General features: G+C 30.8%; 3 protein-coding genes and 1 long non-coding RNA gene across 4 annotated transcripts; 3 read left to right on the forward strand and 1 right to left on the reverse strand.

Annotated features, from left to right (window-relative positions):
- Window positions 1-3266: 3266 nt before the first annotated feature.
- Window positions 3267-4038, forward strand: LOC137832411 (ubiquitin-like protein 5). Its single transcript, XM_068640568.1, has 2 exons — window positions 3267-3573; window positions 3763-4038. Exon 1 carries the CDS (start codon window positions 3345-3347, stop codon window positions 3564-3566), a length of 222 nt encoding a protein of 73 aa, XP_068496669.1. The 5' UTR covers window positions 3267-3344; the 3' UTR covers window positions 3567-3573; window positions 3763-4038.
- Window positions 4039-5362: 1324 nt separating this feature from the next.
- On the reverse strand, window positions 5363-8823 carry LOC137832409 (BTB/POZ domain-containing protein At5g03250-like). Its single transcript, XM_068640566.1, has 5 exons — window positions 8591-8823; window positions 8322-8391; window positions 6837-8048; window positions 5797-6246; window positions 5363-5660 (listed from the first exon to the last, which is right to left on the reverse strand). The coding sequence occupies exons 1-4, from the start codon at window positions 8647-8649 to the stop codon at window positions 5830-5832; spliced, it is 1758 nt and encodes a 585-aa protein (XP_068496667.1). The 5' UTR covers window positions 8650-8823; the 3' UTR covers window positions 5363-5660; window positions 5797-5829.
- On the forward strand, window positions 5726-6298 carry LOC137832412 (uncharacterized). The gene is made up of 2 exons (XR_011084575.1): window positions 5726-5867; window positions 5985-6298. It is a non-coding gene; the product is annotated as an uncharacterized lncRNA (long non-coding RNA).
- A 1411-nt stretch (window positions 8824-10234) lies between the features above and the next one.
- Window positions 10235-16323, forward strand: LOC137832410 (protein PLASTID TRANSCRIPTIONALLY ACTIVE 12, chloroplastic). The gene is made up of 9 exons (XM_068640567.1): window positions 10235-10574; window positions 10738-11418; window positions 11757-11869; window positions 12685-12944; window positions 13555-13676; window positions 14309-14377; window positions 15365-15418; window positions 15523-15630; window positions 15860-16323. The coding sequence occupies exons 1-9, from the start codon at window positions 10521-10523 to the stop codon at window positions 15962-15964; spliced, it is 1566 nt and encodes a 521-aa protein (XP_068496668.1). The 5' UTR covers window positions 10235-10520; the 3' UTR covers window positions 15965-16323.
- The last annotated feature ends 6496 nt before the right edge of the window (window positions 16324-22819 follow it).

Raw genomic sequence — 22819 nt, forward strand, 5'->3', positions numbered from 1 at the left:
AGAAGGAAGGTACTCATGGGGGGAATAAATAAATTTTAATTTTTCAAATGGGTATGTTAAAAAAATAGTTACTTAATGAAAAGCAATTTTATATTACTATGTAATTATAAAATATTATATATGTAATTTAACAATTTTTGTAAATAACAGTTTAATAAGCGAACAATATTATAGTTTTATTAATATTAAATAGTGAAAATATAAACGATCTTGTATTTACCTCTCGTATTTTTGTAAGATAGTAATAAAGTTATTATTATTATTATTATTAAAATAATAATAAAAATTGTAACAAAACGAGAAGAACTTCCTTTTTCTCATGCAAACAAGTGTATTATTTAAACTTAAAATGAATGGTTTTAGATACAACAAATATAGTTTTGAAGATTAGATTCAGACAACAGATAAAATAATTTTATAAAGTCCTAACTATATATAAGTTAACAAAACTAAATCTTGATAAAAAAAATTTATAAATAATTCGTTTGTCAATTATTCTTTTAAGTAAAAAGTTGTTTGGTCTTTTTTTCATATTAAAAAAAAGAGGCTACTTTATTTAAAATTAATTATTTTGTTCAAAAAAATAAATTTGTAAGAAAAATTGTGTAAAATTAATTTAATTTACATAAATTTATTTTAATGATGATAAAGATATTACAGAAATAATATTTAAATTTTTTATACATGTCAAAAAATACTTTCATTAATATAATTTTATTTTAGTAACGATTTAGAAGTAATATACATTTACTACAAATGATTAAAAAAATTAGATATTCTATATTCTCCTTCGAAAGAAAATCAATTAGATATAATTCAATAATATTAAATTACATTAAAATATATAATAAATATTTTTTTCAATCAATTTATAAATATTGAGTATTTTTTTTGGAATAACCTCGACAAATATTATTAATATGAGTAATATTAAAAAGATTATTAATTTACAATCGAAGAAATTAGAAGAAATTTGTGGGAGATAATTAAAAAGAGTAGTAAATTCTTTTGATTAAAATATTAGTGAGAATATGAGTGCATAATGAATGAAATTTGTTGAAGATCTTACATCTACTAAAAATAAGATATTTCATTATATATAAGTGGATGTAAATCTCATTCCATGAATCGATTTTATGAAATTGAATTATTACTTAGAATTCAAATATAATTTCTCTTTCTCTTTAAAAAATTGTGAGTATAAAGTTTTACTGTGAATTTTAGATTTTGTTGTAGAAAACAAAAAGAAAAGAAGAGATGGGAAAGGTTGGTGAGGGAAAAGATGAAGACTTGTGGGTCTGAATAATAAAATCAAACATCTAACATCCTGATTTACTCTACCTAAATAATATACCAGTTAAATATATTCACATAATTTAGATGCTCATAATATAATATGATATTACAAACTAATTTTTTTATAAACATTTTTAAATATATACATTATAAGATGAGCAAGTTATATAAATTTCTATATTAACTCTTTATGTATTGTTAGGTCTATAAGAAACTCAAACTTTAAATGACATAAATATAATTTAATATATGATAAAGTTTTAATTCACAATCGAATTGTATCACTAGAATCTTATATTAATCCTATAACCTATAATTCTATAATTATAATTCTACAATCCTACACTCAATTATAAACTTCATGTAATATATGTGTATCTAGGTATCTACGTATACATAAAGACACTTAACTAACTCAAACAAAAAAATAATTACACACCATTAATGGATTATAGTTGAACTCATAGATAATTCATTTATTTATAATCACTACCACATGTATTTTTTGATGAGTCACCTTTCATCTTTTAAATCCATTCAACTTTTTTTTAAATATTATTAACAACTATAACCAATTATAAAAAGTCCATAATCAGTTATAAGACAAATATGTACCATATGAGCAAATAACTAATCATTCTCATACAAGTAAAAATCGAAAATCAAATTTGTAATTTACCAATTTAATCCAATTTTTTTATACATTTCTTTATAGTTTATGAGAGGTCATTCTTCCCTCTCTCTTTCCTTTTTTCTTCTTCTTCCAAGTAAGTGTAAATTAATTCAATAATGCATGAGGAATACTAACACTTTATTAGCACTCCAAAAGTAAATAGACCCAACCAAAGTATTAGTCTTGAATTCTATGCATAATTTAGATCTCTCAATTGTAAAAAAAAACCCATTTTTTAGGATTTATTTTGAAAATATTAAAATAAATAGAAACGTCACATGTTAATTTTATATTTCAAATATTAGTAAGTGTATTTTAGAATCATCACTATAACCAAGTGCATATCTTCATTCTTTTTTATATGTGTGTTTAAAGTTACATGAACTAATAAATATAATAAACTTTATATGGAATAAAAATTATAATAATTTTGTATTGTAATAAAATAGTTATACACTTTAATATTTGACTTATTTCTTTATCTGTAATACAATAACAAATACATGAGTATTTTTTTTCTTAAAGTTCGAGTATAATAGAAAAAAAGGTGTTACCAACATGATATATCATATCTTGAAATATGTTATTTGTTTTACTAAGACAAATGTCACTTTAGTTATTTAGTTATCTTATTGAGTTAAGTTAAAAATAATATTATATATATATATATTTTAAAAATTAGAACAGTAATTAAAATATTAAAAATTACATTTTTATTAATATTAATTTCACAAAATTTATAGATTTTTTTAAGAAAAAAGTAACTAGTAAATAAAATGTCATTTTTAATACTAATTTATATAATAAATATATCAATAGTTTGTCATTTAACATATTATATTATATTTGTATTTACAATTATTGTGACATATAAATTTAATTATGTTTTTCATTGCAATATTAACATTAAATGATATTTTTTTAGAACATTATTATAATTTTAAAATCATAGATAAAAATTTTATAACGTAAAGAGTAGTTACATGAATAAAATATAATTTTTGTATAATTTAATTAAAATATTATTTTTATAGTTTTCATTATCTGTAAAAAAATACAAAAAATTAAGATTCAACTTAAAAAATATATTTTTAATAAAAAATATTTGATATCATACTCTATATCATTATTTAATTCTTTTTTTATGCATACCAAACATTTGATAGATTATAATTTATCATGTTCTTTATTTTATTATTATATATATTTTCCTTACCAAAAACTTAAAATATTAATTGCGAAGTCAAACTTGGTGGATACGCAAAGAGAGGCGGTGAACATAACTATAAATACGACCGAGACAAAGGAATAACGCGGTAGGCCAAATACACATTGGGTTTGGAATTTGGGGATTAGGGTTGTTTGCTTCGCGAAGATGATCGAGGTGGTGTTGAACGACCGATTGGGAAAGAAGGTGCGCGTGAAGTGCAACGATGATGACACAATCGGCGACCTGAAGAAGCTTGTGGCGGCTCAGACTGGCACCAGAGCCGACAAGATCCGCATCCAGAAGTGGTACACCATCTACAAGGATCACATCACTCTGAAGGATTACGAGATCCACGATGGCATGGGTCTCGAACTCTACTACAACTAAACTCCTGGTATCTTCCTCCTCTCTTTCCTTCCCAAATTTTCTTTTACTCTTTCTCAAGTCGGTATTAGGGTTTTCGAGTTTCGATTTCTCCAGTAAATTTTTCTTCTGCAATCAAGCTGTCTTCTGTTTTCTGCCATGTTTGTATCGATTATTCGACTTAGACAATAACATCGTGTTTTCGTTTTTTTGCTTTCAGGTGTGTTTTATGCGTAGTATACTTTGTGTTGGAATGTGATAAGCGCTAAATGTAATTCTGACTTGCTAAAGTCCCATTGGTTTGAATAATGTACATCCCCTTAATCTGGGTGAACTATGTATTGTAGAGCCTATATCATCAACTGATGGGTGAAGTGCTTGCTTATGCCTTTTGCTTTTTAATTCTCTGGTTATTGATCAACTAATATTAGGACACAGGATATTATCGTGAGTTCACTGTGCTATACGAGTTCAATGCTATCTAGAATTGTGTGCCTTTTTTTGTTCTCTAATTTGAAATGCCATAGATTCAAATTGAATATAGTACGCCATGCAGTTTTAAGTATTTTTTTCATAGTAGTTACGTGGTTAATGTTATATTATGTATATTTTTCAATGGATATGGTTCCTTGTATTGAAGTCAAATTAACATATTTATCAGACCTAAGCTTCTACACTTGTGGCTGTTCGTGGATGGATGAGTTTTTCTGTTTTGGCATTTTAATGCGCGAAATCTACCATGTGATCAATAATGAATATTTAATAAGCTAACTGATGTTTTAAATGCCAGCAAAAGTCGTTTATAGAACATTTCTCAATTCTCAAACGATAATATGATTATTCATTTTTCGAAAAAACATAGACACGAACTGTGTTATATTTGACAAACACGCAGTTCTTTGGGTTTGGTAGAGCTGGCACACGATTAGTTCGTGTGCACATGTTAGCACTTGGCACAATGTGGATGGGTTTGAGTGGTAAATCAAAGCAAGATGAATGTGAATTAGAAGTTACCATGGACAAGGCTCCGTTGAATCAGAATGTCAATTATCAGAAGAAAAAAGTTCTCAATTGGGTTATTTCTACTGAAGTAATTGAGGCATATTTGTATTTCAATTACGTCACAACGTAACTGATTTTTTTTCAAAAACTAACAAGTATTTTTAAAGTCAAAATGCACTTAATTCACATGTTTGTTGGTGTTCAGTATACTAGTGCTTGAACTGAAAGAATATGGTCAGAAACATCTTATTTTATTACAGGAGGAATTGTAGAAACATGCTTCTCGTTTACCAGACTGTTCGGTTTACAGAGCGATTGATTAAAATAGTAGTTTTTGCTTATACCAATGAATTAGAAATTCTTTCTCATGCTTGTTTGGATTACCATTCCCAATCAGTGAAATTACGTCCATTTCTGTTAAGTAAATGCAACACATTTGTATCTTTTAATATAAAAAGTACGTTTGAGAAAGGAAGCAAACATGATATTCACCTTCTCTATCGCAATTCTCAGTTTTTATGCGGAAAGGACTAAAATTGTTTGGTCATTACTAAATGTAAGATACATCATCGTTGTTTTTGTACTCCATACGCATGTGCACGTAGTTTTGTATTTACAGTGTTTATGGCATCTACCTATCTACCTAATCGATACGCAACTTCTGCATGCTGCCGCATTCAAGTGGTCATTAAACAACATGGTCAGATACAGCCTTCGGGAGTAAATGGATATATACAGCTAGTATTTGTCATTAGTGAGCCAAGGGTTTTGGTTTTCTTCAAACAAGAAACTACATCAGATAGTCAAGACAGGTTAGCTAAGGAATGAATAGGTTAGTCACTTTGTTGATGGACAGAAAATATGGAAAATCAAGAGTCAGTGTCACCGGCAAAAAAGGATGGACACCCTAAGAGCCATCATCAGCAAGTGCACCATAATCACCCTAGAGTTTCAAATCTGACAGGATCTCACGTTTGTATGTACCATACTAATAAATAAATAGAGCTAAAACATTGACTGTATACAACCATCTCACAACTAAAATGATCAGACAAAAAGCAGGAACAGAATGTTGAGGATCTGCAACACCAAAAGGAGTGATGACCACGATTCCTCCTGTCAGACACAGTAATGTAAGAAATGTGAGAATAGCACTCCCTGAACTTTTTCACTACCAACAAATTTGATTGTCAAGTTACAGACACAGGAAAAATACAATGCAAGTCAGAAGGAAATTATTATCTCCACTTACTTGTTGCTATGAAGTTCATTGAACCCTCTCAACTCAACTCTCTGACTTTTTTCTAAAGCCAAACCTTTTTGGTAAAATACTCCAACTTTTCTTTGTCTTAGTCAACTTCTGCAGCTCGTTTCTGATGCTTGAGCATTCCTTCTCCAGCTCCAAAAGACGTTCCCTCAAGTTTTCATTTCCCTCTGCAGTGTCCCGTTGACAAGGATCATTATTGGGAAGGACAACATTTCCACTGTGGTGATGTCCGTTATCAAGATTGTCAGAAACAAAGAACCACCCAGATATTGATGTACGGAGTCTAAGCTGTTCAAAAAATAGGACTTGAACAATTACTCGTAGAGGCAATCTTTCATTTTGTGCTGCATGAGTGCTTGCTTCTAATGAGAGCTTTTGACAGTTCATCAATCTGCAAAGTTGCTCCCGTTCAGAATCTGTCAGCCATGGATGTATCTGTAGTTGTCGGAGTTTTACATTAGAATGATTATATAATAATGTTGTATTACTTTCTGCGAGGTCGTTCTCAGGGGTTAGGATATCTAAAGCATATTGAGATAAAACAAAAACTACCATTTCATTGTGTAGATTTAGGATTGAACTTTTAAAGAGAAAGTTGGTTCCATTCCATATTCTCCAAATTGGAGGAAAGAAAAAGAAAAGATATCGGATGAAATGGAATTTAATGCATTCATCATTGCTCCATCCATTCCATTCCATCACATTTTTAATAATCTAAAAAATGAAACCTAGTAATGTTGTTTTCCCTTCGGCTCTATTTGGTGATCTATTTTATGAGAGATTCACTCACCAAATAGACTTGTTAAACACTTTTTTTCTTTGTCATGAGTTTAATTTTATTTTCATTCTCAATATAGCTGCACATAAGGCGGTGAGCAGTAGCTTTCAAATATCACCAATACTAATTTGATTCATTCTTCCTCAATTTCAATTCTGTTTCAAAAGTTATGATATCTACATACCAAAACATTTAGTAAACCAGAAACATAACACAGGTTAATATTGGCTATCCAAAATTATCTAACCTTAAGGTATACATCTATTGCGTGGTATATACCATCATCAAGTGGCCTAGCATAATCTGGAATTGCAATAGCAAGTGCCAGAAACTTAGCCAAGCTCATATTAGTATCTGAAGCCACCTCAGCAAGATATCCATCAAGCAAATTTGCAACCATTGTCATAGGTGTCAATGCATCAGCTCCAGCCATCAATGCCCCCTGCTCAATTATACATGGAGAAGCTGCTACAGATGCAGGCTGGTATATAGACATAAAATGATCAAGGATCCTCTGGATGCAGTCTATATCATATAGTGTCTCCATCGAGTATCCCATATTTGGAATGAGAAGATCCACAAGTGCAGCCTGGTCTAGTTGAGCTCCTACCCTTCTCTCCAAATTTTCCCTACATGATGGACTTGCACTCAGTATCATGGCTGTGCGGAGCAGCCTAAGCAAATTCTTTGAGGATGTGACCCCTCTTTTATTAGGAATCAACTCCACAATTTCTTCAAGTAGAGCCCTTTGGTCTGCTTCGGAAGTATTAGGAATGGTAGCATGGCCTGTATCAGTGAAGCTTGATTGCCTATTCATCAAGGGGAGAAACCTCCTAAGATAGTATATGAGAGATGCAGCAACGGCCTCAGATTTCATTCCTTTTGCTTCTATTGCTATAATGAGTCGTTTATAAAAGGGTAGGCTTAACAAAGACACATCATAAAACCACCAATCATCACTTTGAGATAATCTTGTATCTCTAGAAATTCCATTCCATAATGCATGGTCGTCTTCTTGATTTTGCTTGCAATTACGTGCAGCCACGGGCCAGTTGAATAAGTTCGGATCTGAACAAGCCTTCATAGCCAAGGAATCAATGCATCTTGAAACTATATGGAGGTCTTCCGCAAAGGGTTGCACTTCCTCGCATGTTTCAAGGGCTTTTATAGAATCTGGCCAATTGCTGAAAATTTCATTGAGAAAAGTCTCAGTCTGTTCAACAAGATTCGCTTCGCCATAGTCTTCAGTCATTTGCAGGTACTCAGCTGCACATCTAAGGCTGACTACATTTAATGATGTGATTTCTATTTTTACACCGTAGCAGAACCTGGTTATATCCTCAAATGTTTTGGCTCCACCAGGAACATCATAAAGTTGCAAAACACAACTTGATTCATCCTCATTAGAGGACTCTGCAATGAGTTTCTTCAGTAGGCCACTTCTAGAAAGCAATGGAAACTGCATCAAAATCACAAACACAAACGTAGAAACAAACTAAGGATCAACTCGAAAAGACATTCAAACTCATAGAAGTTGAAGAGACGGGGAAAAATCAACTACACAATGCACAGCATGTGAAAGAATAAAACTTAGACGCAGATCGTTAGGGGCTTCTAGTGTTGTTCTCGTGTCAAAATTGAAACTTCACCTTGGCAACTTATATTGGTTTTTAATGCAAACCTAAAAGCACATGCATCTAAGTTTTGTCTTATGTTAAATAGGAACAAGCACCTTGTGGAGGAGAAATGAGATTTCGCCAACTTCAATGGTAACATCACTCGATAGTCCTGTCGTACAAACCCTGAATGCAAAACAATGTTAGTATAAATGATCCAAATTAGGGGAATTCACAAACAAAGTAATGAAAAAACCGTCAAGGGATACAAGGTTACATTTTTATTTATGTGGGAACCTAACAATTATAAAATTAACAAAACGTGGGTTAATGGCAGAAGGAAGGACCCATTAGAGCATAGATTTTGAAAGAGATGAATGATCACCACGTTTGACCTTCCCGACGAAAAGGTTCAGACTTTGACCCCTGCTTCATGAATGCCATTATTATTCATATATCTAATTAGTTAATTGAAATAGGGATTGTTGTTTGAAGATTGATAAATTGAGACATGGAGGGCAGAGGAGGGTGAAAAGGAAGAAAAAAAAAGAGAAAGATGGAAGTGACGATGCTCCACACACAAGAAGGCTAGTAACTGAAGGAGCGAGGAAAACGGTTAACGTAGCTATCTCCAAATTCCGCTTATGATGTCTCTCTCTCTCTCCTCTTTCATCCAATAATTTGTTAGCATGTCTGACATAACGTGGGACAATATCATTTTCTGTGTGTGCATCTAGGTAGGTAGCTATGGATTACATCCAATTATAAAAACAATTTGAGATTCAATTTAAACTGATTTGAAAATAATATTAAAATTGAATTAATTAAATCTAATATTCTGCCTTTTAGATTTTTTTGGTTATTTCAGTTTTGATATTTTCTGATAAACAATCTGCTATTTTTGGTTAAATAATAATAAAGTCGCAAAATAGCGAATGAATATTTCGATTCATGAAAAGTATTTATTTATTAAATAAAAACTTAAATTTTAAAGTATTATTTCACAACTTAATCTAAATTATTTAAAATTACTTAGCATACAAAAGTTATAAAGTATTATATCGAAACTTAATCTAAATAATAAGTCAAGTCAAATTGATTTCAAGTTTTTCAAATATACAAATATTTGTTGATAGTAAGTTTAGCAATATTTAGACTAGGATTAATTCAACAATAAATAAAATTACATTTTTAGTAGGTTTGCAATCTTTTTTGTTTATTAATAAACAATATTATTTTATAAGACATTCTCTCGAGTTTGTATTTATAAAATTTACATTAAAATAAAGAAATTCTTAGAAAGAGATTCTCATTTCGTATAGTTTTATATTTGCAATCAAATGTCTATTTAGTTGAAACTAGACTGAACACCAAAACAATTACGATAATTCTCTGAAATTAATTTCCTCCTTCGGTCTGGCAGGTTGTTAGGGTTTTGCTGGGATCTTTCTCGTCTCCGTGCTTCTCCTTTAGTTCTCAGTCTCGAGTGAATGCCAAATGGGGGAGGTACTTGCAGAAGTCACTCCGAGACGCTCAAGTCAGTAAGGCGGGTCATAGGCAAGTGCACAGTAATAAATGACGTACCATGTTCTTTAGAATGTGTGCTATTTATATTATTTTAATTGATTTATCTTATTGAGTTTGATTAGTGGAATGGATCACACTTAGGATTGCATTACCTAATTCTTAATGGTAGTTTAACTTCACTGACCTTAGTTTGAACGTTAATGGTTATATGTGTCGGTCGGTCTGACCGTGCGAGGTGTCTCAGCCAGCTCAGTCAGAAAAACCAAACCATGTTAGCGTATGTCTCGATCAGTTCGGTCAGGGAGATCGAGCCACGTCATCATGTCGGTCGGCATAGAATCCTATTACTTTAAAAATTGATTAATTTACCTTTCTATTTTTAAAAAATGTGATTTTTAGTCTTTCCTTTTACTCATTTTGCAATGATAAAAGCTATTACTAAATGTTGACGTATATATAAAAACATTAATATCATATATCATGTAAATTTCATCGTTTTATTATTTTTGTAACGGTAAAAGAATGATACTAAATATTAAATTTAAATATAAAGAAGCATTTTACTATTATTTTCAAAAAAGAAATGAAGGCTAATGAAATGATTCTATATAATTGGATTTTTGTTTTTTCTTACCGGTAACTAAGAATTTTATCCAGATGAAAATCGATAAGGAAGCAGTGTTGGGTTGAGTGTCTCCCTCTCCGTCGCAGCAACGGAGTAATTAAACGTCGCCGTTTTGAATTTCGCCATTCACGCCTTCGTGCAACCCAGGCTTCAGTGGGAGCACATGGCTTCCATGCATTCCAATTTCGTCCCCAATTTGTCCTTCAATCGCTTCCAGGTAACCCTCCTAACTTCAACTTTTCGCCTTATCTGCACTTTACATTAACACTATAAACAAGAAAGAAAATCAATTTCTGATATTACATGCCTTTGTTGGATGGGAAATTTAGCTAATTTAATTTGTATTATACAAATGTTGAAACTTGCAACAAACCTCATAGACACCACCATCATCGTACCTTGTTGGTGCTGGTATTGTGCAACGTGGAGTTATTTTGAGCAATTATTGTAGAAGGAGGGTTCCTTGCATAAAGTGTGAAAAGAAAGATGAGGAGGAGCACATTAAGCATGTGTCGGTGGAGCGTCCACCCTATCACAGTTACTTTGACTCCACCTCTGGCCAGCTCGAGCCGGCCTCCGGCGCCCGAGCGAGTATTCCCAGTCAAGAGTATTGGCCTGAGGGAACTGCTAGTCGTGTGAGGGCGGCAAGGGCACCGGCTCCAACTGCTGAATCAACAACCTCTCCATCTTATGGAGCCAAGCCTGGAAGTAGGAGGAAGAACTACAAGGCATCTGTTCCTGCTGCTGCTTCTTCTTCGTCTCAGTCCACTGTGGAATTTTCTGGTGCTGGCTCTGGCTCTTCTGAGCTTTTGGTTGAATCCTCCGAAGAATCTCAGGATCACTCGTCTGAGTTTGTTGTTTATCAGTCTGAACCCGAGGAGGAAGAATTGAGTGAATATGAGTTCAATAAGAGAGTTGGACTTTCTCATCCGTTTGTTGATCCAAAGACTAAAAGGCCGATAGAGGGGGTGCTTCCCAATGAGGAGCTGTGGTGGAATTGGAAAGAGTCGGACAAAGAACAATGGTCCAGGTGGCAAAGGAGGAAACCTGATGTTGAAACGGTTAGTGTTCATTTTTTGTTTTCGTGCTTTATGATCGGAATTTATTTTGGCTGTGGATTAATTCACGATGGTCAATTTATGGATTAAAAGGTCAAGTGGGCAGTTCATTTTTTCTGTTGGCAACCTGGTTAACAGACTACAACGATTTGGGATGTAAAATTATTTTCTTGTCAGGTGCTCTCAGTCACCATTTCAGATACTTCTATTTGTTTGATCATCCATGGTCATGTTCATCAAACAATAGGTCTAAAAGCCAGTCATATATGTTGAAGTCACAAATTCTATGTTTTTTAATTAAGTTTTACATCTTGAACCTAAACTCCTCTTTCATTTTTCAGGTTTTCCTGAAAGCTATGGCAGAAACTGGACAAATAAAGCTTCACGGTGAAGAGCCAACATTAACAGAAACTGCCCTTTATCGAGCAAGGCGTGAAATTTATAAAGAAGAAAGGTATTGTTGACTAACACTCACAACATAACTCTGATAAGCCTAGAAATAAAAATGGTATTTGTTGTAGTGCATTCAAAATGTAAAACATATAAGAGCTGCAAACAAAGTGATTAACTAGATAGGTTAAACAACAGTTGCTTGAAGATTGGAAAAAATTCTGAAAGGACTGAGAAAATGCATGTGAGTAACCTTCATATGCTAAGAAGACTACTTGACACAAATCACATCGTGAATTAAGTGTAAGGAGAGTAACTTGACAAAGTTCTTACTGTTCTGGCCGGACATAAGCTGCTCCAAGTTTATTTAAGCCCCTCCTTTACATGTACTTTTTAATAAACTGAGTTTAAAAAAGTGGTACCAGTCAATATGCTTCATTCATTTAAAAGGTTCAAGTTTGAGTTCTGCTTCCTTGTTAAAACGGATGTACTATGTGAACAACAGATTCCAAATTAAAGATGTGTCTTTTCAAAAATGAAAGGAAAATATACTATTAGTTGTTGTTTTTTAAAACAAAAGTAAAGAGAATACTTGAACGCAAGAAAAAATATTTGAGAAAACCTACCTACTATGGCTGTGTTGGGTTTTAATGTGCCTAAGCATAAGTGTATGGGGTTGAATTTAATTTTTCATAATTGTAAATTCATATAGAAGAATTAATTTTAAAATTCAAAATGGTTTTATCTTAAATTGTGGCACACAAAATATTCTTCATTTTCTTTTGCTTTAAACCGTGAAAATGTCAAGTATAAAAGCTTCCTGTATTAGTTTGTGTCATCACATGATTGAATCAATTAAAATACTCCTGATTTTTGCAGGCTGCAGGCTGAGCAAGAGAGACTGGAAAGAGATGGTCCAATTGCATACTATTCAGAATGGGTGAAAGCATGGAAAAGGGACACATCTCGCGAAGCAATTCAGAAGCATTTTGAAGAGACTGGAGAAGATGAAAATGCACAACTAGTTGAAATGTTTTGCCACCAAACTGACCGAGAGTATCGGGTGATGATGGGGACTGATTATCGAATTCAAAGGGACCCTTTAGCAATGCGAATGAGGGAGGATCAGATAAAGCAAAGTACTGACTTATAAACATAAATATTTGTGTCATGGCTGTATCTTTTTAGTTTCTTAATCTTTTAATGTGATACTGCCATTCTTCTTATTTCTTGAGTTTAAATTTGTTTCACTTTAATTAGCTCTTTGTTAAAGAACCATTTAAAGGCCTTTTTTCTCAGAAAAAAAAAACACTACTATGTATGCTGTTATTTTGACCAAGTTCTGAATGTATTTAAGAAATAAGAGAATAACTAACTGAAATTATATCAGAAAGGAGAACTTTGACTTCCATTTGTTATTATCTATTTACTGATCATCTGTTTTTCTTCGAAGGCCTTTTTTTTTCTTGTTCTTTTTATTCTATATCAATATCATAACAATTAACTAGGAGTTTTCAGCATCTTACATTTTGTTTTTGTCCTTGAAACTTCTTGCTTGTATTTATTCCCTGTTTACTTAATTTAATGTATCTACTTTTACCTCTAATATTTAGTGTTAAACTATTCACCTGTTGCCTGTCGTCATCATAATTTATGCATTGGCATCTTCTTATCAAACAATTTTGCTCACTTTACTGATAATAGTTTAATTCAGAATATTTGGTTAAAAAATATTCATCTTTCTTGCAGTATGGGGTGGAGATCCAGTTTACCCGACTGTGAACTATATTCAAGATCCAAATGAAGTGATTGACTACAGGGGGCCAAATTTTCATGAACCAACGCCAAATATGGTGGCTTATCTGAAGGAGGTTATTTACTCTAAGATCTTCTCCTTGTTTTCTTATTACTCCTTTTTTTTTTTGTTAAAATGGGAATAAATTGCAATAGTTAATATCTTTAGACGAATGTGAACATATATCTATAGGATGGCTAAAATAATTGGCATAAATTCTCAAACTCTAAAAATTATGTGCTTGATACTACTTATAGTGTCTCCAAAATATGAACTTCACTTGGTAATTTATTGTTATTTTATCCACTTCATAAGTTGATCATTACAAAATAATGTCATGGTTTTAACTCGTTAGATATCTTGTATTCTCTTTCAAATTCCATAAAAAAAGTAAGACAATTCTCCATGTTGGTTATAAGATTAAGTTGAATCTGTTACTGTTAGATTCATTTCAGTTCTAATCCTTTCAATTTTACTTTGTTGCTTTATGAGGATAATCCTCCAAAGCACTTGACATAGTGTTACAAATGTCGTTCTGTAGACATTGGCCAAATTTTGCCCTCAAATATATGATTTTTGACTTTTTTTTTACTCTTTGTTGAAACATTCATTTTCAGACTTACATAATGCCAAGACCAAATTTTTAATTAAAATTGTGATTATTTTATTTACGCCGCAATTTCTGAATTTCTTTTCTTTTTCGATCAGCATGGAAAACTCACTTCAAGGGATGAATTTGACAAGACTATGGCCGAGGAAAAGACTGAACTTGTTGAGGTAAGGAAGTTTGAACTTGATAATATTAATTGATTGGATTATTTTGCAAACTGATGAGTTGCATATAGGGAATTTCTTTCTTGAAGAAATTTATTGTTTGGTTTTATTTTATATGATTTGCCTTAACTTGGTTTAGATTAGATTCATTTGGGCAAAAAGATTAAAGTAAAAGAAAGGTGAAAGGTGGGACTCTACACTCAACTAATGTTGAGGGGCAAGAGGTCGGAGTTACGTAGACTCAAAGCATGGGAATTTTAGTTGGCTCTTTTGAACTAAGTTTAGTTCACATATACCAAGGAGGCACGGAGTATCATTTACTTGTCTTTTTTCCAATTCAATATACCAATTCTGCTTAATGGGACGGGAAATTGTCATTTTATTAGGAACCTTAAAGTCTCATTACTCCTAAAGAATTATTTCCGTTGACACAATAGTTGGGGTGGAGGACTCGTGAAATATAGTTTTGTTATGTAAATTGACTTTCATTAGGTTTTCTGCCTGTCACTCACTTCCATCAGGTTGTCTGGACCACTAATCAGAATCTGGATGGATATTTAAAATGGTAGAGAAAGCTATAAATTCAAATAAGAAGAATGTCTCTTTATTCTTCTTTGATTTTATTTGTTAAAGTTGAGCCATAACACGGGGAAGATCCATTTGAAAGTAAATATTTAATGAGTAAGTTTTCTGTTTATCATGGCAACCTATAATATGATCCTTATATCTAATTTATAGCAGGATAGACATGACCTTTTCGAAATTTCTCAAAAGTTGTACACAAATTTATAATTCGTTGACCACTGAATTCTTATGGAATAACTTAGTACTGGTTGGTTTTTTCATCTGAACTTTCTTACTTTACTCAGTGTAAAGTTATGAACCTCTTATAACAAATACTTTCTGCTTTGCATCTTCCTCCATTTAATACTACCTTTGACCAGTCATTCTATTATATGGTCTGATACCCTTTATTTTGTATTATGGCAGATGACGGACATGGATGAAGCTATGGCCAAAGCTGTTGACATTGGGGAGAATGATGTGAGATTATAGGATTTCATTTACAATGGTTGTCTAGTTAGTTTTATTCCAAAATGTTCGGCTATAAGAAATATTTTCTCCCTTGTTTCTCTCTTTTTTACCAGGATGAAGAGGATAGTGATGTTGAGGAGGTAGAGGAAGGGGGAGAGGAAGAGAAGCTTAGTGATTATTGGAGTGTGTTGAAAAGTACCCCTGAGCTTCGCAAGTCAAAGGTACTCTTGTAAATAAAATATTTTCTAGTAGTCGTTTCTCTGCTGGTTTCATCTGCTTTCTAGTTAAGTAGCCTCAGATGGATCAAAGACTTTCTGGTATCTCCTATTATTGGGATGACAATGAAATCAGAAATCGTTGACATATATTTTTTTATATTTCGCTCGTTTCTTTCTCATCCGTAACATTGTTTAATTGACAAAGCATCCCTTCCTCTCCTTGAATATGCAGCCACAGCCAAAGCCAAAGAAAAATGGTGCTATGTCACTGGACGAAGCTGTAGAGGATTCAGAAAACTTGACTGATTTCCTCATGGACTTTGAAGAAGAAGAATGACATGCATCCTCTGTTGCATCTCAAGTGGAGTATTGTATTGCTTTGTAGACAGAATAGAAGGTTTGGTTGTTAATCTTCTTATGTCAATTTCTATACCCTCTAAGTAAATTCTAGGTAGGCACAGCCACAGTGGATGTGTGTCCAATGCGATAATTATTAGAGTGCGATTCTGATTCAAGGGTGGGTTCTAGTTTCTGTTAAGCACTTGTTCCCTAAACATGTCTACATTAACAATTTTGAAATCCCTCTTCATACGGAACCTAGCAGATAAATTTACTAGGGAAGTGACCATTCCAATATATTAAACATATTGGTGCATATTGTAGTTTTTTGGTGCAAAATAGATGTTAAGTCACGTATCTTCTTTCTCAAGTAGTTCAGATAACGATGTCCTCGTTCATTGAGATTTACGACCTCCCTCAGAATTTGGCCCAAGGCATGTACATTTACGACCTCCAGATTTGGTTACTTCAATGTATTTGTGTCCAGCACTTTTGTTTGAACCATTAGAATAATTTTATTTAATCAGATGGCTATGGTTCATTTGAAAGAAATTATCACTTGTGGCAAGCCACATCTCAAATATGGCATCAGCACACCCCAAATGCCAAAGTGGGAGGTAAAATGGTAAAGGGAAAGCTTTAGATAAAATGCACATTTTAGTTATAAAGAATGACTTATAATCAATAACAAAGTATGACGTCAATATATTATTGTAAAACATGCATAAATCATACTTAGCGGTAATATTTTCTGTAATTGAGATTTTATAAACAATTATTTTATATATTAATATATGTAATCACAAGGCGATCATTTTTTTAGAGAAATTAATTAGTGGTAACTACTTTTATACAGAGTATATCAAATTAGGCTTATTGAATTTTAATAAAATTAAGCTTAACAAAAAATGTAGTCACACGTGAAAGTGTCTGTATTTTCAATGCAACCTTTTTTACCAAAAAAAACTTCAATTACTAGTAGAAAGAATTACCAGTTAATTTGTTAGGAAGGAGGAAACGTTGTAACGTTTCATGCAACTTACTGGGCCAGGTTAAGCTATAGATTTTCTGCATTCAATTAACTATTTGAGCAACTTTCATTCATTCTGAAATGAGCTTTTCAAATATAAAAAGTCCATTCCAAAATGAATAGGATATGTCCATGATTTTTTATTGGATGCAAGAAAGAAAAAAAGGTCACATTTTCAGTGTTCTTTTGGGTAAATGATGTAGAACATTTCTTTCTGTATCCAAACCTAATCTAGTCACATCCTTTTCTTTTGAAAGGGTAATCCAGAGTGCAAAAATAACATTCTGAATATTTTCTTTCTGAATGAAAGGAGGTGTGATTTGAGTTTTTCAGTGTATGCAATAGCCGGATCCTATGTATGAAAAAAAGTTGAAGAATGAGCAGAATTCAACAAGGTAATGATTAAAAAAATGAAAGATAACTAATGAAATATCCTACTTTGAACAAAGGAAACTCGATGACTCTGACCTCAATCCCAGAGTTAGGTATTGGCTCTGTATCTTCAAATTTGAAATCCCATGTGGAATTCAACTTCAGTAGGAGGATCTTGTCTGGAATTTCTTTTTCTTAAGCTTTGTTTGGATCTAGATTTTTTTTTCTTTAACTTTGTTTGGATCAAGGTATAAGTAAAAAGGTAAAAAAATAAGAGAAAAGTTAGTTAAGTTGTTTGGTAGAAAAGTGAGTTGAAAAGATTTAGAGAAAATGAGTTGAAATATTTGTAAAAAATAATATTGATGTGACTAACATATAAAATGAATAATTGTATAATTAATTTATTTATAGAAATATCTTTATCTTAAAATTATGAAAAGATTAAATAAAAATAAAAATGAATGTTTTTATATAAAGGTTTACACATTTATTTATATATTTAAAGGAAAAAAATTGTAATTATTTTTTTAACATTAAATTTAGGAAAATAATTTGTTTTATGGAATATAAATCATTTTTATAATAAAATCAAACAAATGATTTAAAAAATTAAATTAAAATGTAGTTTTGTTGTTCAAAAAAACAAAACTAATTTGTATGTTTTTTTATAATTAATATTTCATGTTTTAACATTCAATTCGGAAAATAATTTCTTCTCTGAAGTAGAAATAGATTTTATAATAAATAATTAAATTTATAACTAATAATACATAGTTCTGCAATTTAAAAAGAAACGTACATGAGTTTTTCATCCAAATAAATCTTTTGGAAAAAGATAATAAAATATTTGATAATAAAGATGCAAAATATTACATCAATAATTTATATTAGCCATTGATTATTTCTTTTTGTATAATTATTATGTCTTATGATATAATAGATTATGCCTAAGATCCATCATCACCTTCTTCTTTGCAAGCTTTTGTCTTACCTGCAACTGTCTTTCGAAAATGGTTCCGTTAATTAATTACATGGATCAATTCTTGAATTCTCGACCGTTGCTAGTGAGTACCTTGAAGCTCGATTTCGAGAATTTAAAGAATAATAAAAGTTAGAAATTAAGACATTAATGAAAAGTAAATGATGAATATGTGAATTTTGGTGATAATTATTAGTGTCACACGTGTGCTTGAAAAGAAAACAATTCTTTTAACTAAGAATTAACATCTTAAATAGGTAAATGAATAATGAATATCCTATATTAGTCTAAAGTGTATTTTAAGTCTTCTTTTTCAAATATGAAAAACGTACTCAAAGGAACAAATAAGTAATTTGTATAAAATATATATTTGTAAATTGATGAAAAGCGTCTACGTTTTAGTAAAAAGTTTATTTATATTATTCAGTGTTGTGATAAACTGAATATTATTAGATTCTCATAAATATTATCTGTATAATTCAAAACATGAATATAACTCAAAAAAATTCGTAATTATTAATGTTGTCATTTATAACGTGGTTTGAAGTTTTGTGTTAAGAACTTTTAATAATATATTCGTGGATACTTATTTAAAATTCAAAGTATTATTATGTTCAAATCTGGTGGCAATATCTATAAACAAATAAGGACGCAGTGACCATGTTTGAAAATTCTGTGGTTTCATTTTTCAAACGTGGAGAAACATAAAAAAATGCTATGCAACTTATTTGACTAATTTTTATAAATGGTACTATATATATAATAGTATTATTACACTTACGATGCAGCGTGTGTGTTGCGCGCGTGTATTTTGCCTTTTGCATAAAACTCGTCACTATTCTCCCTCTCTTGTCATAATTTGATGTTTGACTCTACCATGTGCTATTGCGTTCTACGAAGCACCATTCGCCACATTATAAAACTTGTCACCATCAACCAAATAATACACCCCAAAATCAACAATCACTGCAAAAATAAAATAAAAATTACAGCCTCAAAAAGTGGTTTAGGATTATATTAGGAAGAATAAACACAGCTTTTCTTTCTTTCTTTTTGGATCTTAGTGACTTCCAGAGCATATTTGGGTGAAATCTAGTGAAGTTAAAACCAAATCTAATAAAAAGCCCAGGTGTGTTCTTCTCTACCCCTAGATCACAATTATTTATTCTCTCTGCCCTACACTATCCATCTGATTCTTCTCCTATATCTTAAAAGTGCCCTACAAATTAAAATATCATTCCTTTTACCAATATTAAATCCCAGCAATTGAAAAATGTTACCAATATTATAATGAACTTTATGGTCATAATTCTCTGCAGAATTAATACCATCATTGATGTCTAACATTTTCTAAACCAAGAAATGTGTTCAACCCACTTGCCTTGCTTGGAATGTGGTCCCATTAATAATACACGGATTCCTACTTGGCCTTCATATTCAAATGCATCTTTGACACAATTTTATATCATCAAACCTTTCAAATGTATCTTAAGGGATACACCACAACTTTTAAATTCACCCCTTCTACAATACCAATATCCTCGAACCTATATTCAAAGAAGAGAAAAAAAAAAAAAAAAAAACCCATCTCAATTGGTGTACAATTTTTCTACTCTATTTTATTCTCAACCCCTACCCAAAACATCCTTAGCATAGGTGCTTCAAAAAATTGATTTCTCTTTCACTGTTCAAGGGGACACATGATTGATATCTCCTACACCATGGGGGAGAGTCATGTGGTGCATGCTCATGTAGTAGATGTTCATAAGAGAGACAAAAAGAGAGAAAAATGCATTAGGGTTGAAGAGAGAGTGGAAATATTATTAATAATCTAATGACAAGGAATTTGAGATTTGACTTGAAAGACAGAATGTTTATTGTAGGTCCATTTTCACTAACCAGGATGATATAGAAATGATTAGCAAGTATGGTGATGAGCAAACATGAATTTATTATTATAATTGCTATAATTAAAACAAAAACTGTGTAATGGGTTTATTATGTTTGAGATATGTCACCCAAAACATGGCCAAGAAAAAATCCAAATAGATGCTGCCTTGCTTTCTTGCTCTGCTCCCTGGCTCCCCAGTTACCTTTGAAAAATGGCAAAGAAAGAGAGTGAAACACACAAACATTTGGTCAACATGTTTCATTCTCTCTATACCAATGTTTATGCTCTTCTTTCAGGGTGCTTCGCTTACGTTTCAAAAAACACACTTATGGCTAAACCTAAACTAAACCAAACCCCTTTTGATTTATTACTTTTAATTATGCTTAGTCACACTCTCAACCTTTCTTTATCATTAATTACTCCCACTCATGTCATGTCATGTCATCCCATGCCACACACCAAAATCATTAAGACTCATCCCATGGGCTCCACCTTATTATTCTCTTCCCTTTGCCTCACTCTAATCACTGCTTCACAACTTTTTAATCATCATAATTACTATAACGATTATTTTAATTATATGTTTTAGCATCTAAGTTCATTTCCAACTTTATTTTCAAATTAATCATGCGTCCTGTAACAGTACAATCTCAAAGTTTTCTCTAAATAAACAATATTTTTTTTTCTATATATTTACGACAAATATATAAATGTAGTAGCTAGGATTAAAGTAGGTGCGTGAAAAATTAAAATCACATTTGGAAAGAATATAAAAACATTTGACCTATGTTGAATTCATTTATTTTATTATTTTACACAATGAAATGAATTGATTTAAAGATAATGATTATGTAATAATTCATGAGTTTTATAAGTATGGTGTGAAATGGGACAAGTGTGTTGTTTTTGTTGTTGGGACAGGGATGGGTTGAGCAAAATCTGATCCCTACAAGTCTATTTCTCATGATTATTATATACCAATTTTCTATAAATTCGAACTATATTATTTATTTTCTTTCTTATCATTAAAAGATACTTAAGTGAGCCTAAAAATGAAGCAATAATATAATTAAGGTTTAAACATTTGCAATTTCTTTCAACAACCAGTTAAATTAAAATAAAATAAAATAAACTACCTAATCATATAGTCTAATCCCCCATTCCTGATTTGTTGCGTGTTTAAAAATTAAAAAATATTTTGAATCCAAAAAGAAAAAAATATTTTGTTTTTCTTTTTTCCATTGGAATTTGGTTTAAATATGATAAAGACTAGATATCTGAAGAGCAGTTCATCATCCAAATCGACCGAAAGTTACGTGACCTATTAATTTGTTACTAAGTTGCGTGACAATTTAAATTATTATTTACACTTTTTTCTTAAAAAATAAATCATAAATTAATAGTTTATCTTGTATAATGTATATATAACACTGACATATCATTAACAATGACTAATGAATAAAAAGTTTACGATAAAATAAAGTTCTATAATCAATGTAACGATCCAAATTTATAATACAATATTTTATTGTAATATAGAGATGTTCCTATTACTTTCCTAACATTTTATTAGTAACTATACACTTAAAAGAAAGTTGTATAACTAATGTGACATTAATTCCAAATTTATAATTCAATGTTTTCTTAAATACAATATTTTAAATCACATTATTTCTGAATAATTCAAATATTTACTTCATATATATAAACAAAGGGTTAATTTTTTTAAAATATTAATAGACTTAATTTTATCATGTCATGTCTACAATAAAATATTTACAATCATAAACATAAAGGAAGAAGAAATATATAGAGTTATTTATTTTATAATTATTTTTATTTAGTAAGGTATTTTTTATTTTATTTTGATTATTTATTTATAACTATATTTATTTGGTGTTTTTAATCTTATTTTATTTATTATTTTATGACTATATTTCTTATATTAACTATTTATGATAGTGTAATTGTTAATATCGAAACTATATATCGATACTGTGATAATAACCTAAAATTAGAAATGAATAAATTATTATTAGTAAAATAAAAGATTTTAGGAATTGTAGAATGAAATAATTGTTTTAAATATCTAAGTTATATTTTATGTTGATAATAAATTATATATCGTGATCTAAAAGTTGTATACTCGTTAATTGTAGAATAAAATAATATATTTTTTAGAACGATAATTTTATTCAAATTATATTCTGTTTATCATATGATAATAATGGGGTCAATTTTTTCTCAAATTCAAAACGAAATTGAAAGCAAAGAAAATAAATACCACTTAAATTAAATCAACCACTCATTCATTATCATTCCACGTTTATTATAACTGTAGCTTTCTTACACTTTCTTCTAGTTTAATCGACTTAAACTTTAAAACAAAAACAAAAAAAAATATTTAATAATATCAACTAAAGATTATAATATTTTATTGTATATAAGTGGGTGTAAACCTCACCTTATAAGTCGGTTTTATGAGGTTGAGTTAAATTTAAAAATCACTTCTTAACGTGGTATCAGAATCATTTTCGAGTTCATCTTAACGAAAATTTATTGAGTTTATCAGGTCACCCGT

The sequence above is a fragment of the Phaseolus vulgaris genome, chromosome 6 (assembly GCF_000499845.2).
Source record: "Phaseolus vulgaris cultivar G19833 chromosome 6, P. vulgaris v2.0, whole genome shotgun sequence".
Classification (NCBI taxonomy): Eukaryota; Viridiplantae; Streptophyta; class Magnoliopsida; order Fabales; family Fabaceae; genus Phaseolus; species Phaseolus vulgaris.

What these genes read in the sequence shown, in the direction of transcription:
- LOC137832411 (XM_068640568.1), top strand. Translation starts at nt 3,345, where the DNA reads ATGATCGAGGTGGTGTTGAACGACCGATTGGGAAAGAAGGTGCGCGTG.
- LOC137832410 (XM_068640567.1), top strand. Translation starts at nt 10,521, where the DNA reads ATGGCTTCCATGCATTCCAATTTCGTCCCCAATTTGTCCTTCAATCGC. An exon ending in GAAATTTATAAAGAAGAAAG is followed by an intron (nt 11,870 to 12,684) that starts GTATTGTTGACT and finishes TGATTTTTGCAG; the next exon opens with GCTGCAGGCTGAGCAAGAGA. An exon ending in AAAAGACTGAACTTGTTGAG is followed by an intron (nt 14,378 to 15,364) that starts GTAAGGAAGTTT and finishes GTATTATGGCAG; the next exon opens with ATGACGGACATGGATGAAGC.
- LOC137832409 (XM_068640566.1), bottom strand. Translation starts at nt 8,649, where the DNA reads ATGGCATTCATGAAGCAGGGGTCAAAGTCTGAACCTTTTCGTCGGGAA. An exon ending in TCTCATTTCTCCTCCACAAG is followed by an intron (nt 8,049 to 8,321) that starts GTGCTTGTTCCT and finishes ATTTTGATGCAG; the next exon opens with TTTCCATTGCTTTCTAGAAG. An exon ending in CAATAGATGTATACCTTAAG is followed by an intron (nt 6,247 to 6,836) that starts GTTAGATAATTT and finishes CGACAACTACAG; the next exon opens with ATACATCCATGGCTGACAGA.